Genomic DNA, 22,855 nt, shown 5'->3' with positions numbered 1-22,855 from the left:
CTAAGCATGAGACAGAGGGTGAATGTAAGCAGTACCATCCTTATCAAAAGTATCTTCAGCAACTTTGTAATTACCTAGATACTGAAAGATTATTGATGGTAGCCCCACTTATGATAATTGCTCTGATTGAAGTTTTGAGACAGATTTGCTACTTGGCTCAGAGTAGTAAGCAACAACATGGTAAAGTTAACAGTCATTTGCTGGCTATAATAGGAGACAATACATTGGCTAGATCGTCTCTTATGCTGAATTTGATGCTATCATCAGAAATTGCATATTTAACAGTAACAGTTCTGTGACTGTCAATCTTTGATTTCTTTCTGTGGCTTTTTTCCCCCCCTTCAATCAATGCCTTTTCTCTTTCCTAGGCAAGACTGGTGTCTTTGTATTTTGATACCAAGAGGTACCAGGAAGCATTGCATTTGGGTAAGTAAGCTGGTAATAAGTCATCTCAGCTAGCTAAATGAATGTATTCTAAACCACCTGGCTACTCTTACTAATTACCTGTTAATAATTTATATTCTACTCACTTCTAAGAAGGATTTAAGGTAGCTTACAGTTCTGCATTTGTCATGGGAAAATGTCATTTGAAAGTTTAAAAAACTAGCTAGAGTTAATCTGTCAAATTTAGAGGACAAATGGGTAGTTTTAAATTTACTTGAATTTAGAGCAGTAAAATCAATTCCATTTTAATAACTGAAATTTTAAAAAATGTGTATCTATATTTTGCATATAGTACTCTGTTAAATTTCAGATTTAGGTTTTTAAAGGCAAATGTTTGGCTTACTGTCCTATTTACTATATCTGCTTATATACTTAAAATCTATTTTAAAAATCAAGAAATTAATTGGGTACAAATATATTTGGAAGCTGGAGTGGCTAACTGAAGCCTTTTTCCTGTGTGGCCTTTAAACACCTTGAAATCTTCCCTGCTTTTTTTTTTTTTTTTAATCTATCTATCTATCTATCTATTTATTATTATTATTATTATTATTTTTTTTTTTTTGAGACAGAGTCTTACTCTGTTGCCCAGGCTGGAGTGCAGCAGCGTGATCTCAGCTTGCTGCAACCTCTGCCTTTCAGGTTCAAGCGATTCTCCTGCTTTAGCCTCCTGAGTAGCTGGAACTGCAGGCATGTGCCTGGCTAATTTTTGTATTTTTAGTAGAGATGGGGTTTTGCTGTGTTGGCCATGCTGGTCTCAAACTACTGACCTCAAGTGATCTGCCTGCCTTAGCCTCCCAAAGTGCTAGGATTACAGGCATGAGCCACCGTGTCCGGCCACCGCTTGCTTTTTATGAGTGGGTAGATCTGGACTATTTTTTCCGAACAAAAGAACATGGCTCTTATGATTTATTAGGTTGAAGAGTTTCCAATATTCAATTTTTGGACTGCAAAAGTGGCAATTTCATATGGTTCAAATAGGAGCATTTAAAAAATAACTTTAATAAGATATGGTTCACTTACCATAAAATTCACTTTTAAAGTGTATAATCCAGTGGTTTTTAGTGTATTCACTAAGTTGTACAACCATCACCACTACTTAATTTCAGAAAGTTTTCGGCTGGGCGTGGTGGCTCATGCCTGTAATCCCAGCACTTTGGGAGGCCAAGGCAGGCAGATTGCCTGAGCTCAGGAGTTCGAGACCAGCCTGGGCAACATGGTGAAACCCCGTCTCTACTAAAAATACAAAAAATTTGCAGGACATGGTGGTGCACACCTGTAATCCCAGCTACTTGTTAGGCTGAGGCAGACGAATCATTTGAACCCGGGAGGTGGAGGTTGCAGTGAGCCAAGATTATGCCACTGTACTCCAGCCTGGGCAACAGAGCGAGACTCTGTCTCCAAAAAAAGAAAAAAATTTCAGAACTTTTTTTTTTCTTTGAGATGGAGTCTCACTCTGTCGTCCAGGCTGGAGTGCAGTGGTGTGATGTTGGCTCACTGCAACCTCCGTCTCCTGTGTTCAAGCGATTCTCCTGTCTTGGCCTCCCGAATAGCAGAGATTACAGGCACCTGTCACCATGCCTGGCTAATTTTTGTATCTTTTAGTAGAGATGGGGTTTCACCATTTTGGTCAGGCTGGTCTCAAAGTCCTGACCTCAAATGATCTGCCTGCCTTGGCCTCCCAAAGTACTGGGATTACAGGTGTGAGCTACCGTGCCTGGCCTCAGAACATTTTTATCACCCCAGAAAGAAACTTCCTATTCATTAGCAGCCCTGGGCAATTACTAAGCTATTTGTATCTTTGTAGATTTGTCTGTTCTGGGTATTTCTTAAAAATGAAGTGATACAATATTTGTTTCTCTGTGATTGTCTTCTTTCACGTAGCATTATGTTTTCAGGGTTTATGTTGTAGCATGTGTCAGTACTTCATTCTTTTTATTGCTGAATAATAGTCAATTGTAAGGATATATCACATGTGTTTATCCATTCATCAGTTGATGGACACTTGTGTTGTTTCTACATTTTAGCTCTTAAGAATACTGCTATGAACAGGTTTTATGTGGACATGTTCTTCTGGGTATATACCTAGAAGTGGAATTATACTGTGTCATATGGTAACTGATTAGCTGTTTAAGGAGCTGCTAAGTAAGCTGTTTTCCAAAGTGGCTGCACCATTTTACATTCTCTTTAACATTGTATGAGGGTTCCAATTTTTCCATATCCTTACCAACACTTGTTATTTTTTAATTTTAGCCATCCTCAATAGTATTTCATTATGTTTTTGTTTTGCATCTCCCTAATGACTGATGATACTGAGCATATTTTCATGTGCTTTTTGCTCCTTCGTATGTCTTGTTTTTTTGTTTGTTTGTTTGTTTGTTTGTTTTTTCTTTTGAGACAGTCTTTCTTTGTTACCCAGGCTGGAGTGCAGTGGCGTGATCTTGGCTCACTGCAACCTCCACCTCCTGGGTTCAAGCAATTCTCCTGCCTCAGCCTCCCAAGTACCTGGGATTATGGGCACGCACCACCATGCTCGGCTAATTTTTGTATTCTTAGTAGAGACGGGTTTTCACCATGTTGGCCAGTCTGGTCTCGAACTCTTGACCTAGTGATCTGCCTGCCTTGGCCTCCCAAAGTTCTAGGATTACAGGCATGAGCCACCATGCCCGGCCTTTTTTTTTTTTTTTTTTCCTTGAGACAATCTTGCTCTGTCTCCCAGGCTGGAGTGCGGTGGCATGATCTCGGCTCACTGCAACCTCCACCTCCCGGGTTCAAGTGATTCTCCTGCCTCAGCCTCCCGAGTAGCTGAGATTATAGGCGTGCACCACCATGTCCAGCTAATTTGTATATTTTTAGTAGAGACGGGGTTTCACCATGTTAGCCAGGCTGGTGTCGAACTCCTAACCTCAGGTGATGTGCCCGCCTTGGCCTCCCAAAGTGCTGGGATTACAGGCTTGAGCCACTGCGCCCGGCCTCCTTTATATGTATGTCTTCAGATAAATATTCAGATCCTTTGCTTATTTTTTAATTGGGTTATTTGTGTTTTTATTTTTTAGAAACAGGGTCTCACTCTGTCACCCAACCTGGATGGAGTACAGTGGTGCAGTCATAGCTCACTGCAGCCTGGAAATCCTGGGCTCCAGCAATCCTCCTGCCTCAGTCTCCTGAGTAGCTAGGACTATAGGCGTGTGCCACCACACCCAGCTCTTGTTTTTATTTTTTATTCTGAAGTTCTTTTCTTTTTTTTAAGTTTATTTTAATGTCGGGTACATGTGCAGGTTTGTTACATAGGTAAACTTGTGTCATGCCGTTTGTTGTTCAGATTTTTTGGTGCTCAGGTGTTAAGCCTGGTACCTATTAGTTATTTTTCTTGATCCTTTTCCTCCTCCCACCCTCTGATACGCCTTAGTGTGTGGTGTTCCCCTCCGCGTTCAGGTATTCTCATCATTTAGCTCCCACTTACAAGTGAGAACATGCGGTATTTGGTTTTCTCTTCCTATTTTAGTTTGCTAAGGATAATAGCCTCCAGCTCCATTCATGTTCCTGCAGAGGACGTGATCTCGTTCTTTTTTATGGCTGCATAGTATTCTGTGGTGTATATGTACATTTTCTTTATTCAGTCTGCCATTGATGGGCATTTAGGTTTATTTTTTATTCTGTATACAAGTCCCTTACCAGATACATGATTTGAAATTTTTTTTTCTTTGTTCTGTGGGTTGTTTTTTTCCTTCGATGACGTCCTTTGAAGTACATTTTAATTTTGATGAAGTTCTGTTACCTGTTTTTTGTTGTTGCTTATGCTTTTGGTGTTACATCTAAGAAACCATTGCCAAATCCAAAGCCACAGGGATTTATTTCTGTTTTCTTCTAGAAGTTTTATAGGTTTCACTCTTAAATTTATGTCTTTGATCCATTTTGAGTCAATTTATGTATATGGTGTAAGTCTGTTTGAATTTGATATTCTAGTTTGAGATGGGGGAGTCAGGGAAGAAGGTGTATTTGGAGAACATTGGTATATCTAGAACTCTTTACTTCCTTCATCAACCTAGTGCCCCAGTGTTTCTTATATAGCCTTGTGATTGCTAGACAAGAAGAGAGCGAGATTGTGTCTTTCTGAACTGGATAACTAGATTTAGCATTTTATAGGTAGGGATTCCCACTGTATTTAAATCTTAGGAGTAAGCTCATAGGACTCTTGGCTCTAATATTGTCCTTAGGAAGCAGAAAACTTCAAAGAGGTGTGTTTTTCTCCTGGAAGATAGCACATTAGTGGAAAATTTAATTATTGCATGGGGTCTAGAGGTAACCTTTTTTGAGTTCAGGAATTTTTTTTTTTTTTTTAATCCTGAGTGTTATGAGGGTGGGAGAGTGAGCTATTATTAGGTATTAAGCTGATGGCTATAAAGGAGAATATGTCTTTTCCTTTTTCAGGTTCTCAGCTGCTGCGGGAGTTGAAAAAGATGGACGACAAAGCTCTTTTGGTGGAAGTACAGCTTTTAGAAAGCAAAACATACCATGCCCTGAGCAACCTGCCGAAAGCCCGAGCTGCCTTAACTTCTGCTCGAACCACAGCAAATGCCATCTACTGCCCCCCTAAATTGCAGGCCACCTTGGACATGCAGTCAGGTAACAGACGTAGCTATTCCTGGGATGTGTTTTCTTAAAGCTCATCTTATTTTATAGGTGGAAGGAATGGGGGTTGGGGCTGGAGAATAAAATTGGCTGATTTGGCTCTAGCTTCTTCAGAGAACCAGTTAGAAAGCTACCTTTCTAACTAGCTGCTCCCCTCCTGTTAACTGCCTAAAATGTATTAAGAACATACCTATCTGTGGTTGACCAGGCAATCTGACTTTTAGAACCAAACTTAGAAAGGTCGCACGTAGAAGACTCCCTTAACTCTTAGCCACTTACTCGGAATAGTAGCATTTTCCTTTGGGATTGGCCTACCCCAAGTCTGTTGACTCTTGGAGATCTTTGTAAAGTTGGTTGACTTTTCCAAAGGGCCTCATATCAGGACTGAGGAATGATAACCCAATTTCAGCTGAGTGTGGTATGTAGTTTTCCGATGGAGTGCGTGAATGTGAGGCTGGGAAGCCATGGATTGGCAGGTGGAATACTTTCTTTTGTATTCAGCAGTTTTTTTTTACTGGAGGCGTCATTATTGAAGGAATGTTGGAATTGGAAGCAGAAGATGAGTTTAAGTGCTTGTGTTACCTCTCATCTGTAAAAGATAATGCCTACTCGACTCATCTGTCAGGGATGTACTGATCTAGGATCAGGCTTTCCTAGGTTGACATTTTGTTCTGCTGCTTTCTAGTATGTGACTTTGGGCAAGTTACTTAATTTATGTTTAGCTCATCTGTAAAATGGTAATAATTGGCACATGATAGAGCCTCATTAATGTTTGTGTTGAATGAGTGACAGTCTAGTTTTTTGTTTTGTTTTTACTTTTTTTTTTTTGAGACAGGGTCTCACTCTGTTGCCCAGGTTGGAGCACAGTGGTGCAGTCACAGCTCACCACAGCCTCAACTTCCCGGGCTCAAGTGATCCTCCTACCTCAGTCTCTTGAGTAGCTGGGACTATAGGAGCGCAACACCACGCCAAGCTAACTTTTTGTAGAGATAGGGTTTCGCCATGTTGCCCAGACTGGTCTTGAACTCCTGGGCTCAAGCAATTTTCCCACTTTGGCCTCTCAAAGTGCTGGGATTATAGGCATGAGCCACCATGCCTGGCCTTTGTTTCTGTTTTTTTTTTTTTGAGATGGGGTCTTGTTTTGTTCAGCCACCCAGGCTGGAATGCAGTGGCGCAATCTTGGCTCACTGCATCCACTGTCTCCTGGGTTCAAGCGATTCTCCTGTCTCAGCCTCCCGAGTAGCTGGGATTACAGGCACCTGCCATCATGCCCAGCTAATTTTTGTATTTTAGTAGAGATGGGGTTTCACCATGTTGGCCAGGCTGGCCGCACGCCTCTGCCTCCCAAAGTGCTAGGATTATAGGCATGAGCCACTGTGCCTGGCCTGTTTCTGTTTTTAACAATAAACCTCATGTGCCAGCCATGACACTCAGAGTGCTGATATGGCCCCTGTTAACTAATGTGTTTGGCAAAGCAGTATACCAGTTCTTGGGCCTTATTTTATTTATTTGTTTTTTAACCATACATATTTTTGGGTCTGGCCTATTCTCTCTCTATACTGGAAGATGTGGAAAAATGGAGATGTGTCTTATTTAGTTTAGCAGCATTGATGGTTTGTTGGGTTGTTGAAGGGGCTTTCCTTAGCTACAGAGAAGAGCAGATATTCCTTGAGGCCTCTATACTTAACAGTAGTAGAAAAAGGATCTGATTCCCACAAACCCAAAGTGGGAGGTTTTTTGAGTAGGCTGAAAGGACGCATCACTCAATAAATGGTGAAGTCAGAAGGTTCCTGCTGGTATTGAGTTCTTTGGATCATGTGTCAGCAGCATCATCCTTTGACTCTAGTGTGCTAAATACTTTCTACATGTATCTCGATGTGAAAGATGTTGGGAAGCAGTTGTGGTAAACAAGTGGATGGGGCTGAGGTCTGTAACTTCTTAAAGGGCTGGGGCAGAGTTAGAGCTAATATACACAAATAGAGAATTTTAGGGTTTAGATGCCTCCCAAGCTTGGAAAGAACTAATTTTTATGTTATCCCAAGTGATAGCATAGGTTGGCAGTAGTAGCAGGTTCAATCAAAGTTAAGCTCATTGGGAGCAACTCAACTTCTAAGCAATAGGGGATTGGTTAGGTCAACTATGGTATATCAGTCTGAAGAAATACTGCTTAGCCATGTATAATTAAGTTCATGGATTTGGCATTATGTGAAAGCTGTACACTGAGTGCATTTAGGCAAAAGCACATCCATAAACGATAAATATTTGAAATGAAAATATAAGATGTTGGATTCCCTCTCCCATGCCCCATGACAGTTGCATAAATATAAAACTATCAGGCTTAGAAAAGCTATCTTAAAGTAGTTAATATTATTAGAACAGGTCATTCAGGCAGTCTAGAGATGTTTAGGTCAACTCCCTGACCTGTGAATGTGATGTCATGGAGGGTAAACGTGGCCTTTTCCTGTGGCTCCAAAAGATAGCAGGACTGGAATGGTGGTGAGAAGCATGGAAGAAATATGGTACAGTATGTGTTTTTCAGGTCCCTTTTAAGTTGAGTCTCTAACTTCTTTGGGAACTTATATTGGCAATATGACATTGAGCTGGGAGGTCAGAGACTTGGATTCTCATCTTCTAATCTCAGCTGTCACATTGCTGACTATGGTGACTTTGGGCAGGTTTTTTTTTTTTTAGACGGTCTCACTTTTTCACCCATGCTGCAGTGCATTTTTGCTATCACAGCTCCCATCGCTATCATCAGCCTCCCAGGCTCACGTGATCCTCCTACCTCAGTCTCGTGAGTAAGTAGCTGGGGCTACAGGCATGTGCCACCACGCCTGGCTAATTTTTTGTAGAGATGGGGTTTCACCATGTTGCCTCAGCTGGTCTTGAGCTCCTAGGTTCAGGTGATCCACCTGCCTTGGCCTCCCAAAGTGTTGAGATTACAGATGTCAGCCACTGTGCCTGGCAGAGCAGATTCTTTATCCTTTCCTGACCTCATCAGTAGGTTGATGGAGTTGAGGTAGAGTTTTTTTTTTTTTTTGAGACAGTGTCTCGCTCTGTTGCCCAGCCTGGAGTACAGTGACGTGACCTCGGCTCACTGCAACCTCCACCTCCTGGATTCAAGTGATTCTCCTGCCTCAGCCACCTGAGTAGCTGGGATTACAGGCATGTACCACCAAGCCCGGCTAATTTTTGTATTTTTAGTAGAGATGGCGTTTTGCCTTGTTGGCCAAGCTGATCTCGATCTCCTGACCCTCAAGTGATCTGGCTGCCTTGGCCTCCCAAAGTGCTGGGATTATAGACGTTAGAGTTTACAGACGTGAGCCACTGTGCCTGACCTCTTTTTTTTTTTTAAGACGGAGTCTCACTCTGTCGCCCAAGTTGGAGTGCTGTGGCGTGATCTCAGCTCACTGCAACCTCCACCCCCTGGGTTCAAGAGATTCTCCTGCCTCAGCCTCCCAAGTAGCTGGGATTACAGGCGCCCGCCACCATGCCCGGCTGGTTTAGTATTTTTAGTAGAGACAGGTTTTTATCATGTTGGCCAGGCTGGTCTTGAAATCCTGACCTCAGATGACCCTCCTGCTTCTGCCTCCCAAAGTGCTGGGATTACAGGCATGAGCCACCATGCCCGGCCTTTTTCTTTTTTCTTTTTTTTTAAGAGACAAGGTCGGCTGGGTGTGGTGGCTCACACCTGTAATCCCAGCACTTTGGGAAGCCGAGGCGGGTGGATCACTTGAGGTCAGGAGTTCAAGACTAGCCTGGCGAACATACGGTGAAACCAGTCTCTACTAAAAATACAAAAAATTAGCCGGGCGTGGTGGTGGGTGCCTGTAATCCCAGCTACTTGGGAGGCTGAGGCAGGAGAATTGCTTGAACCCACGAGGCAGAGGTTGCTGTGAGCTGAGATTGCGCCACTGCACTCCAGCCTCAGTGACAGAGTGAGACTCGGCTCGAAAAAAAAAATAAAGACACAACGTCTAACTCTGTTACTTAGGCTCAAACTCTTGGGCTCAAGCTATCCTCTTGCCTCAGCCTCTCAAAAGTGCCAAGATTACAGGAGTGAACCCCTGCACCTGGCTTTTTTTTTTTGAGACGGAAGTTTGCCCTTGTTGCCCAGGCTGGAGTGCAGTGGCGCAATCTCGGCTCACCGCAACCTCCGCTTCCTGGGTTGAAGTGATTCTCCTTCCTCAGCCTCCCGAGTAGCAGGGATTACAGGCATGCGCTACCACACCCGGCTAATTTTTTTTGTAATTTTAGTAGAGATGTGATTTCTCCATGTTGGTCAGTCTGATCTTGAGCTCCTGACCTCAGGTGATCCGCCCGCCTCAGCCTCCCAAAGTGCTGGGATTATAGGCGTGAGCTGAAACCGTGCCCAGCCTTTTTTTTTCTTTTTCAAGAGATGGGGTCTTACTATGTTACTCAGGCTTGTCTCGAACTCCTGGGCTCACATGATCCTCCCATCTCAGCCTCCCAAAGTGTGGATTTACAGGTGTGAGCCACCGTGCCCATTTAGGTAGATGTCTAAGGTGCCTCCCAGCTGTGATCTTTTATGGCTCTATTATTTTATATGTTCTTATTCCTTTCTTTTCAATGCCCAGGTATTATCCATGCAGCAGAAGAGAAGGACTGGAAAACTGCGTACTCATACTTCTATGAGGCATTTGAGGGTTATGACTCCATCGACAGCCCCAAGGCCATCACATCTCTGAAGTACATGTTGCTGTGCAAAATCATGCTCAACACGTAGGTGCACCTTAACTCTGGACTACAGGAACTCAGATCCTTCAACAAGTCTGTTTGCCATGGCAGAGATGGCCTGAGCAGGGAGTTTGGCCAGTTACAGAAACAGCAGCAGCTGCGGCCTCTAGGGCTGGCTAAGGTAGAGCGGGAGGATCAAAAGTGGTCCAGAAAACTTTCGCTTGCTAGTCTTTCAGAATCAGGGAGACATTTTAGAAATCCCCTTCCCAGCTCCTCTTGGAGAATTCTCCTCATCCTTTAAATATTCTGTCCTCATAGGTGCAGAGCACAGGACAGAGGGTCAGGAAATAGCTTACAGATCAGCCAGTAACAGCCAACTGAGCCACCCAGAATGAGGAAGGAAGGGTTAAGGAGAGGTTTGAAAAAGTGGACAACAAAAGTATGACAGACCTACTTATAAAGAAGTCTACAGAATTATTCAATTCTTTTGGGAATAAATGAAGTATTGACTAAGAACTCTCTTTGGATCTTTGGATTACATAAGGGCTGTGTTTTAATAATACCTGTTACACTGGGATTTGACTTAAACTTATAGTTCTGCTTGTTGTGTCTATTGCTTTTGGTAGGTTCAGTTCAGCTTTCTAACATTGGAGTTTTTCTACTCTTCAGGCTGAGCTGTGACCCAGAGTGGAGAAAACCTAGCTTTTGCAATGTGATGGGCGTATGGGTTTAGGGGTTGGGCTGATTATCTGTGTGGGCAGAGTCTTTATTACAATGGAATTCTGTTAAAAAGAAATTTGCCCAAACCTTCCTTTAGAAGCATAACATCTGCAGCAATTGACCAAGTATGTCTTTTTTTCTAGCCCAGAAGATGTCCAGGCTTTGGTGAGCGGGAAGCTTGCACTTCGGTATGCAGGGAGGCAGGTAGGGACTCCCTTGACTGCAGTTCTGCTCACTCTGAGACCATCATGTTTTCAGAGTCACAACGTTTGATGAGACCAGCACTCTTCAGATCTTCATAATACTCTCTTCCTTCTGCCCCACTCACTTCCTTCCCTTAAGCCCATTCAGTGTGTTTCCCAGACTGTTAAATTCTTGGCCTGGAAAGTCAGCGTTTGGTGCTCTTATGGACATCACGTTGTTTGAGGGACTTAGGGAACTGAACTGTAGCATTTGCAGTGAGTTAGTTTGCATTTGGCTTTGACCAGAAGATTTATCTACCACGAGTCTGACTTGTGAATTTAACATATGCAGGGTATGAAATCTTAGATTCTCCAGGTTAGGAGCCTGGTAAGGTCTGGTGCATATGTGCTTTAGAGAGGTCTGATTGCTTGATGCAGAAACTAGGTTTTGAGATTTACTTTTGTGGTTCTCAGATCAGTACCTTTGTACTCATGCTTTGAATTTTGGGTGTGGTGCAAAAAGAGGCCCTTTTTTTTTGTTACCTTAATGCCCAAGTAGGTATGAGTGTGACTTCTGAGAGTAGACAGTTAGGACCTATGCAAAGATGATGTCTAGACTGTCTCCTCTTTGTATTTTGCTTGATTATCACTAGTAAAGTAAGTGTAATCTTTCTGGATTTCAACTGCAGTGGTCTCTAAACACAGACTCATTGGCTGTCTATATAATCTCACTGTATCTCTGGAGGAGTGGCCACATAGATGATTTCTTCCCTCTCTACAAGTGGCCCTAATTGGCTTTTTTTTTTTTTTTTTTGAGTTGGAGTCTCATTCTTTCATCCAGGCTGGAGTGCAGTGGCGTATCTCGGCTCACTGCATCCTCCTCCTCCCAGTTTGAAGTGATTCTCCTGTCTCAGCCTCCCGAGTAGCTGGGATTACAGGCATCCGCCACTATGCCCGGCTAATTTTTTGTAGTAGAGACAGGGTTTTGCCATCTTGGCCAGGCTGTCCCAAACTCCTAACCTCAAGTGATCCGCCCACCTCAACCTCCAAAAGTGCTGGGATTGTAGGTGTGAGCCACTGCATCCAGCCACGCATCTTCCAGTATAGTAATAACCGGTACTCTTGAGGTCAAAACCAGGAGCTGACCTGAAACTTTTGCTGATAAAAAGCCAATTAGGGGCTGGACGTGGTGGCTCATGCCTGTAATCCCAGCACTTTGGGCGGCTGAGGTGGGCGGATCACTTGAGGTCAGCAGTTTGAGAGCAGCCTGGCCAATGTGGCAAAATCCCAGCTCTATTAAAAATACAAAAATTAGCCGGGCATGGTAGTGCATTGGTGGCTGTAATCCCAGCTACTCAGGAGGCTGAGGCAGGAGAATCACTTCAAACGGGGAGTGGAAGTTGCAGTAAGCCAAGATAGCACTACTGTACTCTAACCTGGGCGACAGAGTGAGACTCTGTCTTAAAAAATAATAATAATAAATAAGAAAGATGCACTACTCTCACTATAACTAGAGTTGAGACAGGCTCAGGGACATCCAAGCGTTCAGGACAAGGTCAGGTAGCTAATCGGTGGAGCTAGACTTTGAATTAGGGTCATTGGCTCTAAGTTCCAGGCTTTTCTCATTTTGACACTTTTTTTGTCTATAGGACAAATGCTGGAGACAAACACACTAATGATTAGCCTTGCACCATTTAGTCTACTGTATAAGACACACTGTTCTTATATAAGTATGTAGGCTGATAAAAGAGCAGCTTCTCTTAGTCTCTTGTGCCTTTGATGTTAGCTTTTAAGCAGGAGATAGGCTAATCTCCCAGAAAGATGAGTGTTGCAGATTTTTTGCTGAGTGGAGACTTAATAGCTTGGTCAGGTGCCTTTTTTAACCATGTTAGAAGTTGTTCTCAACTATTGATTATACCTTCATCACTCTGTGGGGTCTTAACATTTGGTGTAATATGTTAATGCCGCAACCTTTTTTTGAGACGGATTCTTTTTCTATCACCCAGCTGCAGTGCAGTGGCATGATCTTGGCTCACTGCAACCTCTGCCTCCTGGGTTCTATCAGTTCTCCTGCCTCAGCCTCCCAAGTAGCTGGGATTACAGATGTCCACCACTATGCCCGGCTAAGTAGAGAAGGGAGTTTCACCATGTTGGCCAGGCTGGTCTCGAACTCCTGAACCTCAAGTGATCTGCCCACCTCGGCCTCCCAAAGTGGTGGGATTACAGGTGTGAGCCACTGTGCCTGGCCTTGATGCCTCAGTGTTAATGAGGTAGACCTTGTTCAGTGCCTTGTTCCAAACCTAGCAGAATGAATCTTGATAAAGCACAGATATAATAGGGTCTAAGGGCAAGAAGGAGTTTGGGTGGATGTGGCGATAACGAGCCTTGGAGGAAGGGGGAAGAAATCACAGTTCTCTTGTCATTTTTCCTTTTAGCTTGTCATCTCTAGAGAATGCTGTATTAGGGTCGGTCTGTTTGGAAAATTTCTGTTTCCTAGTATTATTAAGTCATTTCAGGTTTCAAAGGGAAACAGGTTGGCATATAGTGGTATTCAGTACTTGCGGCTCTTCTTCCCAGGCGTCTGAAGAAGAACGATGGTGGGGTGGGTTCTTCCTTTTGGCAGAAGTTGTGTGGACACAGCATACTGCTTATGAGACTTGGGTAAATGTTAGTGTGCAGAATAAATCACTTTCATGATTTGTCTCTTTATTCTCAGACAGAAGCATTAAAATGCGTGGCTCAGGCTAGCAAGAACAGATCACTGGCAGATTTTGAAAAGGTGAGTATGATATTGGGTTGGTATGGAATGTGGGTGGAAGAGAGGGACGTTTAAGTACTTCAAAACACACTTTTAAAAATAATTATAGTTTCAAAAGAAGTTGCAGATGATTCCATGTATCCTTCACCTAGGACAGTATTAAAACCAGGAAATAGTTAAGCACTTTTGTACAATGAAACTTACTGAGTTGATATAAAATATATATTATTTATACATAATACCTTTCTATTTCAAAAGTTCTTTCTGTCCTTTTTTCACTTTGATTTTTCACAACACACCTATTTATTATCTGCATTTTATGGTTAAGGGAACTGGGATTCAGGAGGACACTCAAAGTCACACAGCATAGGGTCAGAGTTTGACTCTAGGCCTAGTGCTTGTTCCACATGACACAGTTGTAGGCATTCCTTCAGCTCCAGAAATGCCAGGTCTGCTCCTCTGTGGACAGAAGGGAAGTCTTGATGTGCGTACTTGGACCCAAAGAAACGTCCTCAGGGTGATGATCTAGGCTTTCTTTAACCCTGGTGCCTTTTGGTCATTGTTTGGGAGTTTTGAAAAGGGAGAAAAGCTTGTCTGGGCATTAGGGTGAGAATTATATAGTCTTTTCTGAACCTCTCTCCTCTTAGTCTGAGTATAATGATCAACTTAATAAAAACAAAACCTAGATCCAGAAAGAAAAACTTAGTGTGGATGGAGACTAGACCATGTGGCTTTGACTGTCCCTGAGATTCACCATCTTCCTGGAGGGCTCTTGCCAATTCCTATTGCGTCTTACTTGGCATGATTCGCCTGCTTCCCTTAACACCTTGTAGCACAGCTGACATGAGGCTGGGATGTTGAGACCATTACTGATGGTCCAGTAAATCACACACATGAATACTTGGTCTAGATCATTTTATCCCAATGTCTGAGATGTTTGATGGGACACTTTTATTCCAAATAGTTCCTTGGAAGAAGGATTCTGTGATTAGATATTTGGGAAATACTAGGGCTAAACAAAATACTAGGGCCAATAATAATTAAAACACCTAATTTTGCTTAATCATTGCAGAGCCATGTTATGCTGATGGTCCTCATAAAACTCCCAAGAGCTAGTTGTGGAATTCAGCATTTCCTATTCTTTAACCTCAATGTTCTTTTCTCCCCCGCCATGGAGACCCTATTTATTCTGTAGAATACATGCTGAGAAATGCTTGTGTAGCTAATTTGGTTCATGAGCTGAGTTGCTCTTGGGGCTTACATGGTTTGAGCTGTTGACCTGAAGCCTGCAGACAGAAAGATGGTCCCTAGGGTGACTCCACCTTTTTGTTCTATTTTGTTTTTTTTCTCTTAGAGACTACCATAAAATAGCATTTTTAAAAATTTATTTTTAGAGATGGAGGCTGTCTGTGTTGCCCAAGCTGGACTTGAACTCTTGGGCTCCAGCAGTCCTCCCACATGAGCCTCCCGAGTAACTGGGACTCCAGGTGCATGCCACCAAGCCAAACTTCCCTTTCAGTTCTTGACATTCCTTTTCTGCTTTGTATCATGCATCTCCCCAGATCTCCCCTAACTTCATTCAACCATGTAGTTTTATAAGGGCCAGCAGACTATCTAGGAAGCAGGAGTAGCATGACTTTAAAGTGATTCTCTGTGCCAATCTCTGCGACTGGTTCCTTTGGCAGGCTCTGACAGATTACCGGGCAGAGCTCCGGGATGACCCAATCATCAGCACACACTTGGCCAAGTTGTATGATAACTTACTAGAACAGAATCTGATCCGAGTCATTGAGCCTTTTTCCAGAGTACAGGTGAGAACCCTCTGGGGACTCCATTTCTGGCCAGGCATTCTCACTGTAGCCACCTCCCTTCCACACCTGTCCAGGATGGGAACTCACTTCTAGGGGTGTGCCTGGTGGGCAAGAGGCCACCAAGAGCTTGGGCCTCTGTTGATAAAATGAACAAAAATCGAGGAGAGAGATGCTGTGGGTAGAGGCATGTGGGTTGCCCCTGCATGTGTTCTGAGCAGTTTCCTCCTCGCTTTTAGTCACTGCATGTGTTGTACCTGTTTTCTGTATTGGGTGTGTGGGATAAGAGTCTGTTTATTGTGTGTAGCAGTGAAGGGCAGGCAGATGGGCAGAGAACAGGAGACTTAAGCACGGCCAAGGAGGGTCTTACATTAGGATTTTGAGAAATACAGCAGTTCTCCCCCCTGTTCCCTCCCTTCTCTTATTGGAGGCAAAAGTAAAACTTTCAGTGTTGGTGTCTCTCTGCCTTTCCTTTTAGATTGAACACATATCTAGTCTCATCAAACTCTCCAAGGTAAGGAGTCTTAAGGCCATCTGCAGGGAGGAATGGGAAGGGGTGGCGAGGAGGGGTGGCACATGCACCTGATTGGCCTCATTGGAAAGCTCCCCAGCTTCTCAGTGGGGAATGGGCAGTGTGGGCTAGAGTAGGAGTTGCATTGTTGTTATTTTGTTTTCAGTCCATTTGGCCTAAGACCCCTCCAACAAAGCTACTGTGTCAGGGTGATCTCTGACTAGTGGATACTGGTCCCTTTAATCATGTGCTTTGATTTTAGGCCGACGTGGAAAGGAAATTATCACAGATGATTCTTGACAAGAAATTTCATGGTAAGTAACAGTCACACAGGCAAGGGGGCTGGTGGTGGTGATGAGATGGTTGAAGATGTTTATTTTCAAAGAAGATGTTCTATTTGTTTCCCCCGATGGTTCACCCTGGGGTCCTGGCCCCTCTTCCCTGTGATGAGAATGTGTAATAAGCATGTGTACATGGAATAGGGAGATGAATTCTATTTCCCTTCTTTTCTGGACACAGTGAGTCAACTAGGGAGTGGGCTGCTTCACAAACACTTTTGTGTCTAACCTCATCTTTTACCTGGGTTGCCCTTGTGTTTCTTGCAGGGATTTTGGACCAGGGGGAGGGTGTCCTGATTATTTTCGATGAACCCCCAGTAGATAAAACTTATGAAGCTGCTCTGGAAACAATTCAGAACATGAGCAAAGTAGTGGATTCCCTCTACAACAAAGCCAAGAAACTGACATAGGTGAGTGCTGGCTTCAGGACCCCAGGGCTGGGCAGCTCTGTCTTCTGCGTGTCGAGACTGAAAACCTCCTCCTGGTGTCCTCATGGCTTCCTGATTGACACTGCTCTGTCTTCTCTTGCAGAGTTGGATCTGTAGCGGTCCTTTGGAGAGTGTGTGTGGCGGGAGAGTGAAACCTTGGGGGAAAATGCTAGGAGATTCTTTTTTCTTTTTGTTCTACTTTTCGCTCGGAAAGTTTTTAAATCCTCATTTGGTGCATCTGTATTCCAGCCAATAGGTGTGCCAGTTTTCATGTAATCTTTACTGGCCCAACTTGGGAGTGGGGAAATTGCTTAAAAAAAAAGAAAAAGAAAAAAAAAAGATTATTCTAAATAAAAGGAAAAAGGCTTACACTACCTAAAGCTGTGCTCTCTGCCTCCTGGGAGAGGGCCGCAAAGCCAGGCACCCCGCCAACCACTGGGGGTCCTAATCCACCTGCTGGGCATCACCTCTCCTCCTCCTCAGAATTGGGTGTTTGCTGACCATCAAAAGCAATGACTTTTTATTCTGTTTGTACTGAACCAAAACAAACAACTGTGTATAGACTGCTGTTTTCTTTTTTATTTGAAATGAGGCATTTTGGTGTTCTTTCCCCTACCATACGGCCTGTCTGCCCTTCCCTCCCCACATTGGCTCCAGCAGAGTAGCTGAAGGTCCTGCCGCCGCCGCCACCACCACCACCACCACCACCACTGCAGCAACAACAGCAGCAGCAGCAGCAGCGCCTGTCTAGCTCCACTCTGACCTGTGAAGGAATGGGGATGAGGCCAGGAGCTACTGTCTACCACGGCCACACAGGGAGCAGTGTGGGCCCTTAGCCCCCAAGGGGCCTGCTATGCATGTGGCTTTTTTTTTTTTTTTTTTCAACACAGTAAACTAGATTAGTCTCAGTGTTTTAATTGCCCCTCTTCTCTCCTGCATTCCTCTCCTCTCTTCTTTCCTCTCTGTCCCTTCTCTTTCCCCTCTCAACCAGGAGACCATCATGTCTCTCTGCCTTCCTCCTCTCCCCTCCAGGGGAGTCAGGCTGTCTGTGAAAGCCATGAGCTTCTCTCCCTCTCCCACTCCTCCTCTCCTACTTTCAGATGGATTTATTCCTTTTTTAAACAATGAACATCGGAAATGAGACTGTGGGGTGTGGTTTCTCTCTCTCTCTCTCTTTTTTTAAAATTTTCTTTGTTGGGTTTTTGAGCAACCTCATGTCCCCTTCCCAGGGAGCTTTTTAATTTACCTCTTAGAACTCAAGTGGATGGGAAGTAGAGCACTATGTGTCAGTATGCTTTGTTTTCTGACACGATTACACAGCGAGGCTTTAATGCCATTTGGGTAGGTGAGCTTCTGCACTTCTGTTGTGCTGAACTGTATTTTCTTCTCTCATCTCCTCTTTGTCTTTTTCTCTTTTCCTCCCCTTCCTGCCTTCTTCTGCTGGCCTCCTTTTCTCTTTCTTTACCTTCCTTGGATTATCCTTCCAGGTTTTCATAATAAATTTATATTTTGTAAAAGGATTTTGTTGTACCAGGTTTTGCATCCTCACTGAATCTGACTGGCTTTTATTTTCCTCTCCAAAATCAGGTTTTTGTTCTCAACATCTTTCCCCATCATGTCTAGTCACTGTTTTGGTTTTGGCACCATCAGTATCAAATGTACAAACGGTTCTTGCTAACCAACACCAGGTATATCTGATGTTCAGATGAGTTCCAATAAAAATAATTTTTTTTTTTTTTTCAAAAGGTGTCTTTTTCTTCAGTGCTGGAGGGCTTCCAAGCAAGCCCAGACAGCTCTGTGTAGCCCCACACTAGTCTAGCTCTCATCTGGCCAAAGCTGTTATCTCATTTGTGTAATGGGAGTCCTTAAGGTAAATTTGGGGTCCAAACTTGGAGGGCTTTGGGGGCAAGAAAGTTGGTGTGTGAGTTCTGAAGTTGGAAATGAGTTCAGGTGTCTTTTTCCAGGGCAGCATGGTCCAGTGAGCACATGTAAGTTTGGGCAGTAGATCCTCTGAGCCTACTTTCTCTTCTACTCAGTGAGGATGCTGCTGCCTTGGCAGGTGATTGTGATGTGAAGCTTAGTAAGTCATAGATGTGCAGGTGTCTGGAGAGTCCTGACATGCAGTTGTGGTTTCGTTTCCTTTTGGAATCTTCAAAGGCAGCGATTTTCATATTGCCTCACACCCTGGCGGGGGCGGGGGGCTCTGGGACCACTGGGGGACCTGCTAAATCCTTTTCAGTCTGAGCAGTTCAGCCATTGTCAGTTTTAGTATTGTGTCTCTGTATTTCACTTGCAGAAAGAGTTTTGCTTCTATAAAGGACTTTAAAAAGTACTCCAAAGAGGTCTAGTTTTGGAGCAGAGGGGAGATGTTTTCTCAAACTTAGGGCAGTCCTGAGGAGCTCAGGCAGTAGCCCTTTTCTCAGTTCCCTTTGCGGGTCTTGGTCAGATGATGCCCTCTAGACCCGTGCTGTCCAATATGTAGCCGCTAGCCATGTGCAGCTGTCAGGCCCTTGCAACGTGGCTGGTTCGAGCTGTGATACACTGCAAGTGTAAACACAAACCAGACTTCGAAGGCTTAGTATGATAACAAAAGAAAAGGAGTGTAAAATATGTCAATAACTTTTTTATATATGTGTTGAAATATTTTGGGTATTGGGTTAAATAAAATATATTATTAAAATTCACCTGTTTCCCTTTTACTTGTGTAATGTGGCTGCTAGAAAATATAAAGTTACCTATGTGGCTTCTATCTGGACAGCGCAGCTCTAGACCTCCAGGACCAGCAGTTGTGCCACTGCCTCCTCTCCCAGGCCTCTCATGACCTGAGTCCAGGCACAGCTGGGAAGGTCAGCTGGCCGGTGGGCTGGCCTGGGCCTGGCTCCCTCACCTCCCTTCTGGGCTCCAGCCTTCATGGTGCCAGGACTTTCTTGTGTGTTAATGAGACTCTACTGGAGTTGGGAGCAGAGGCTCTGGTCCCCTGCTGTGTGCTAGTTATGTAATCTGTGCTGCCCAGAAGGGCCACTAGATGCTGCTCTGTGATCCCTGAAAGAACAAAGCCGACTTCCTCAGGAGTAAGGCTCAGGCCTGCTCTATTTGGAACCCTTCTTGGAAGCTGTAGCTGGCCCCCGCCTTGACCTCCCTCCCTCAGGATGCTATGGGAAGTGGGGCATGCAGGAAGAATGGACTCTCCGGCAATCCACGGGCAGCCCAGCCCAGCAGGGAAGCTAACAAGCAGGCTGGCCCTTCAGGCAGCTAGAGATAGGCAATAGGCTAAGTAGGCTGATTGATGGGGGTGGGATTTGGAAATCTTCCCTGCAGTTCTATGATGAAGGCAGCTAGGAAGAAAACAGCTCTGCCTCATTCAACTGGGTCTGCCTTCTGGGTCCTTGATTCTGCCATTTCTGGCAGTTGACTGTCCTTTCTTCCTTGCTTCCAGTTGGAGCAGTGATAGGAACTGGGGGTGGGGAGGTGGTGGTGGGTTGAGTGAAAAGAGGAGCTCTGTGGTGTCTGAAAACCAGCATAACAGGCATGGCCTGGGTGATAGGAGCTCCTGGAGACCCCTCCCTCAGTCGCAGCAGCAAGTGGGCTGCCAGTGCCATCCCATTCCTGCTGTGCTGCAACTGTGACTTTGCCTTGGGCAAGTGTGAGGAGGCTGGTGTTCTGCCGAGAGCTCTGTTTGAAGGTGCTAGGGAAAGGCTGGCTGGACAAAGGTGAGAAGACACAGGGTATGGCCTGGCTTGAAAAGGCCCATGCAGAGGCATGCTGCTGCGGCGTGGGAAGCAGGGTAGTGGGGTGAGCTTGGTCCGCCTCCCCGTGAATTGGAATAGCTGGAATTGAGATTGAGAGTTAAAGGTAACAGAGTGGGCCCAGGTTTTTCTAGGGGGTGGGTTTTTCTTTTTTTAGCCGAAGTGTCACTCTGTCACCCAGGCTGGAATGCAGTGGCACAATCTCAGCTCACTGCAACCTCTGCCTCCCGGGTTCAAGCTATTCTCCTGCCTCAGCCTCCAGAGTAGCTGGGATTATAGGCACCCGCCACCACGCCCAGCTAATTTTTTTAGTAGAGACGGGTTTCACCATGTTGGCCAGGCTGGTCTCAAACTCCTGACCTCAGGCGATCCGCCCGCCTTGGCCTCTGAAACTGCTGGACACAGTGTGGCCATCATGCCTGGCCGGGGTGGATTATAGGCTTCAAAATTTGGACATATTTTGGGAAGTGGAAAACATTTAACCTTGGCTCAACACTAGAATCTGAAGGGGGGCACAGAGCCAACTCAGGAGCTAGAGGCTCCAAGTAAGGGCTGAGGAAAAGAGGCTGGGGTTCGGCTTTCCTTTGAGAAGGAAAAGGGACACTTGGTCAGGGTCTCAAAGGAAATCGTTTCTTCTGGCGTTTGTTTTTTGTTTTGTTTTGTTTTGTTTTGAGATGGAGTTTCGCTCTTGTTGCCCAGGCTGGAGTGCAATGGTGCGATCTCGGCCCACTGCAACCTCTGTCTCCCAGGTTCAAGCGATTCTCCTGCCTCAGCCTCCTGAGTAGCTGAGATTACAGGTGCCCGCCACCATGCCTGGCTAATTTTTTTTGTATTTTTAGTAGAGACGGGGTTTCACCATGTTGGCTAGGCTGGTCTCGAACTCCTGACCTCAGGTGATCCACCCGCCTCGGCCTCCCAAAATGCTGGGATTACAAGCGTGAGCCACTGCGTCGGCCTCTTCTGGCTTCTTACTGTTACATGCAGGAGGGTTGAGGACAGCTCCATTTGAAGAGCAGGTAGGCTTGTACACTGAGGAACATTCACAGGGAGGGGCGCACTGAACTGGGGGCCTGCCTTCCTCTTCTGAGTTCCCATAACAGCTGCTGTGGATGTTCTGAAAGGCTGTGGACAAAGTAGCCCTCTGGGTACAGAGCAATGCATTTCCACTGTATGCCTGCCCCCCAAGGTTCCTAAAGCCTGGAATTCCTATTGACAGAAATCTGAGTGGCACATAAACAAAACCCAGCACTTTCTGCCTTGATTACACCATTTTGAATGATGCCAGATTCCCTTTCTGTTCCCCCTAGGACAGTTGACAGGGCTGGCGCAGGGTGAAAGCCTAGTCCGCTGGAGTGGTCAGGTAACTGGGTGGCATCCTCTCCTCTGGAGAGCCACTCCCTCATCTCTAGGTCCAGAGATAATCTGGATTAAGACAGGGCTTAAGTTTCCTGTTCCCCAGGTTTGTGGTCAGTTTTGACTCGATCTCCAGAAACAAGGTAAAATAGTAAATGAACAACGGCCTTTGTGAAGGATCTGGATTCACATCTGACAGGAACAGCTTTCAGAAACAGAATTTTACTCAATTTCGCTAGCATCAAGTTCTCAAATTATACATACTTAGAATTGAAAACGTTTAAGAGGGTCAGAAAGGTGGCCGGAGGGGCAGGTGCTTCAGCTTTAATATGACAAATAAGAGGGCGAGTGGGAACTTAGAGGTCATATTTGTGGCGGGCTCAGGCTTGGCTACGGGCCATGCTTCTCTGGCTTGGATTTCTGAGGCCCACTTCGGCCGCGGGCATCTACCCAGGATGAGGGAACGGAGGCCCCGGAAGGGTGGCCAGAACCGATTGGACTGTCCACTCGAGGTGCGCGTGGCACTCGGGAGGCCTCAGTAAAGGCGTCGCCTCTCCCCGCCCAGGGCCTTCTTCCCCGCGCTCCCTGGCTGCTTTCCACAGGGACGGGGATGTCAGGTGGAAGGAGGGAGCTCCGGACCCTGGCCTCGGCGGAGGGCTCCTCACCAGGCCAGGGCGGCAGCCTCAGAGACGGCGGGCCGCGCGCTGCCAGGGCAGGGACTCGGCCGAGAGTGCCCCCGCGGCCGGCAGCTGCGGGCGCCGCGGCGGGAACAAAGGCAGCACGTGTCTGGGCGGGACGCGGGCGGGGTCGGCCCTCGGCTCCGCCCTGCTCGGCGCCCGCCCCGCGTCGGCAGAGTTGGGTTGCGCGGGCGCCGAGGACTCTCAGGCGGCCGGGCTGCTGTAGGGCGGCGGCGCGGAGCGGGCGGCGAGCTGTGCGGGAGGGGCGGCCCCCAGGGGCGGGGCGGGCCGACGCCGCGTGTCCCGCCGCAGCCGCGGAGTCCGGCTCCTAGATGGGGCCCGGCGCGTAGAGGTGCCTCCCGCTCGTTGCCGCGTCCTACCCGCACCGTGCGCGGCTCGAGCTGAGGACACCAACGGCCGCGACTCCCCGGCGAGACCACGCCGGAGCGTGGACGGCGCGCGCGCCCCGCGAGGCAGGGCGCTGAGGCGCGCGCCGGAAGCGGGAGCGCGAGCGCGGCGGCGGCGGCGAAGGTGCGGGCGGCCGAGCGGGGGGCGGGGCCGCG

At 46.0% G+C, this 22,855-nt stretch overlaps 1 protein-coding gene across 6 annotated transcripts in view; it reads left to right on the top strand.

Moving 5' to 3' along the window:
* The window catches only part of PSMD11 (proteasome 26S subunit, non-ATPase 11), a 39,594-nt gene extending 20,394 nt beyond the window's left edge, over window positions 1-19,200 (top strand). For 2 of the 6 annotated variants that reach the window (XM_054670054.2, XM_016932022.4), the window contains exons 5-14: window positions 369-426; window positions 4,873-5,067; window positions 9,672-9,816; window positions 10,635-10,695; window positions 13,390-13,452; window positions 15,117-15,242; window positions 15,718-15,753; window positions 16,013-16,064; window positions 16,356-16,498; window positions 17,177-19,200. In XM_054670054.2, the coding sequence (XP_054526029.1) occupies window positions 369-426; window positions 4,873-5,067; window positions 9,672-9,816; window positions 10,635-10,695; window positions 13,390-13,452; window positions 15,117-15,242; window positions 15,718-15,753; window positions 16,013-16,064; window positions 16,356-16,498 (879 nt within the window). In that variant the 3' untranslated portion in view covers window positions 17,177-19,200. Of the gene's footprint in view, window positions 1-368; window positions 427-4,872; window positions 5,068-9,671; window positions 9,817-10,634; window positions 10,696-13,389; window positions 13,453-15,116; window positions 15,243-15,717; window positions 15,754-16,012; window positions 16,065-16,355; window positions 16,499-16,619 lie in introns of all 6 variants that reach the window. The other 4 variants (XM_511403.9, XM_016932021.4, XM_063798730.1 and 1 more) reach the window with 2 other exon arrangements.
* The last annotated feature ends 3,655 nt before the right edge of the window (window positions 19,201-22,855 follow it).

This window comes from Pan troglodytes, chromosome 19 (assembly GCF_028858775.2).
Source record: "Pan troglodytes isolate AG18354 chromosome 19, NHGRI_mPanTro3-v2.0_pri, whole genome shotgun sequence".
Taxonomy (NCBI): domain Eukaryota; kingdom Metazoa; phylum Chordata; class Mammalia; order Primates; family Hominidae; genus Pan; species Pan troglodytes.
The sequence above is the reverse complement of the archived record's forward strand: the minus strand, read 5'-3'. Positions and strand labels throughout refer to the sequence as shown.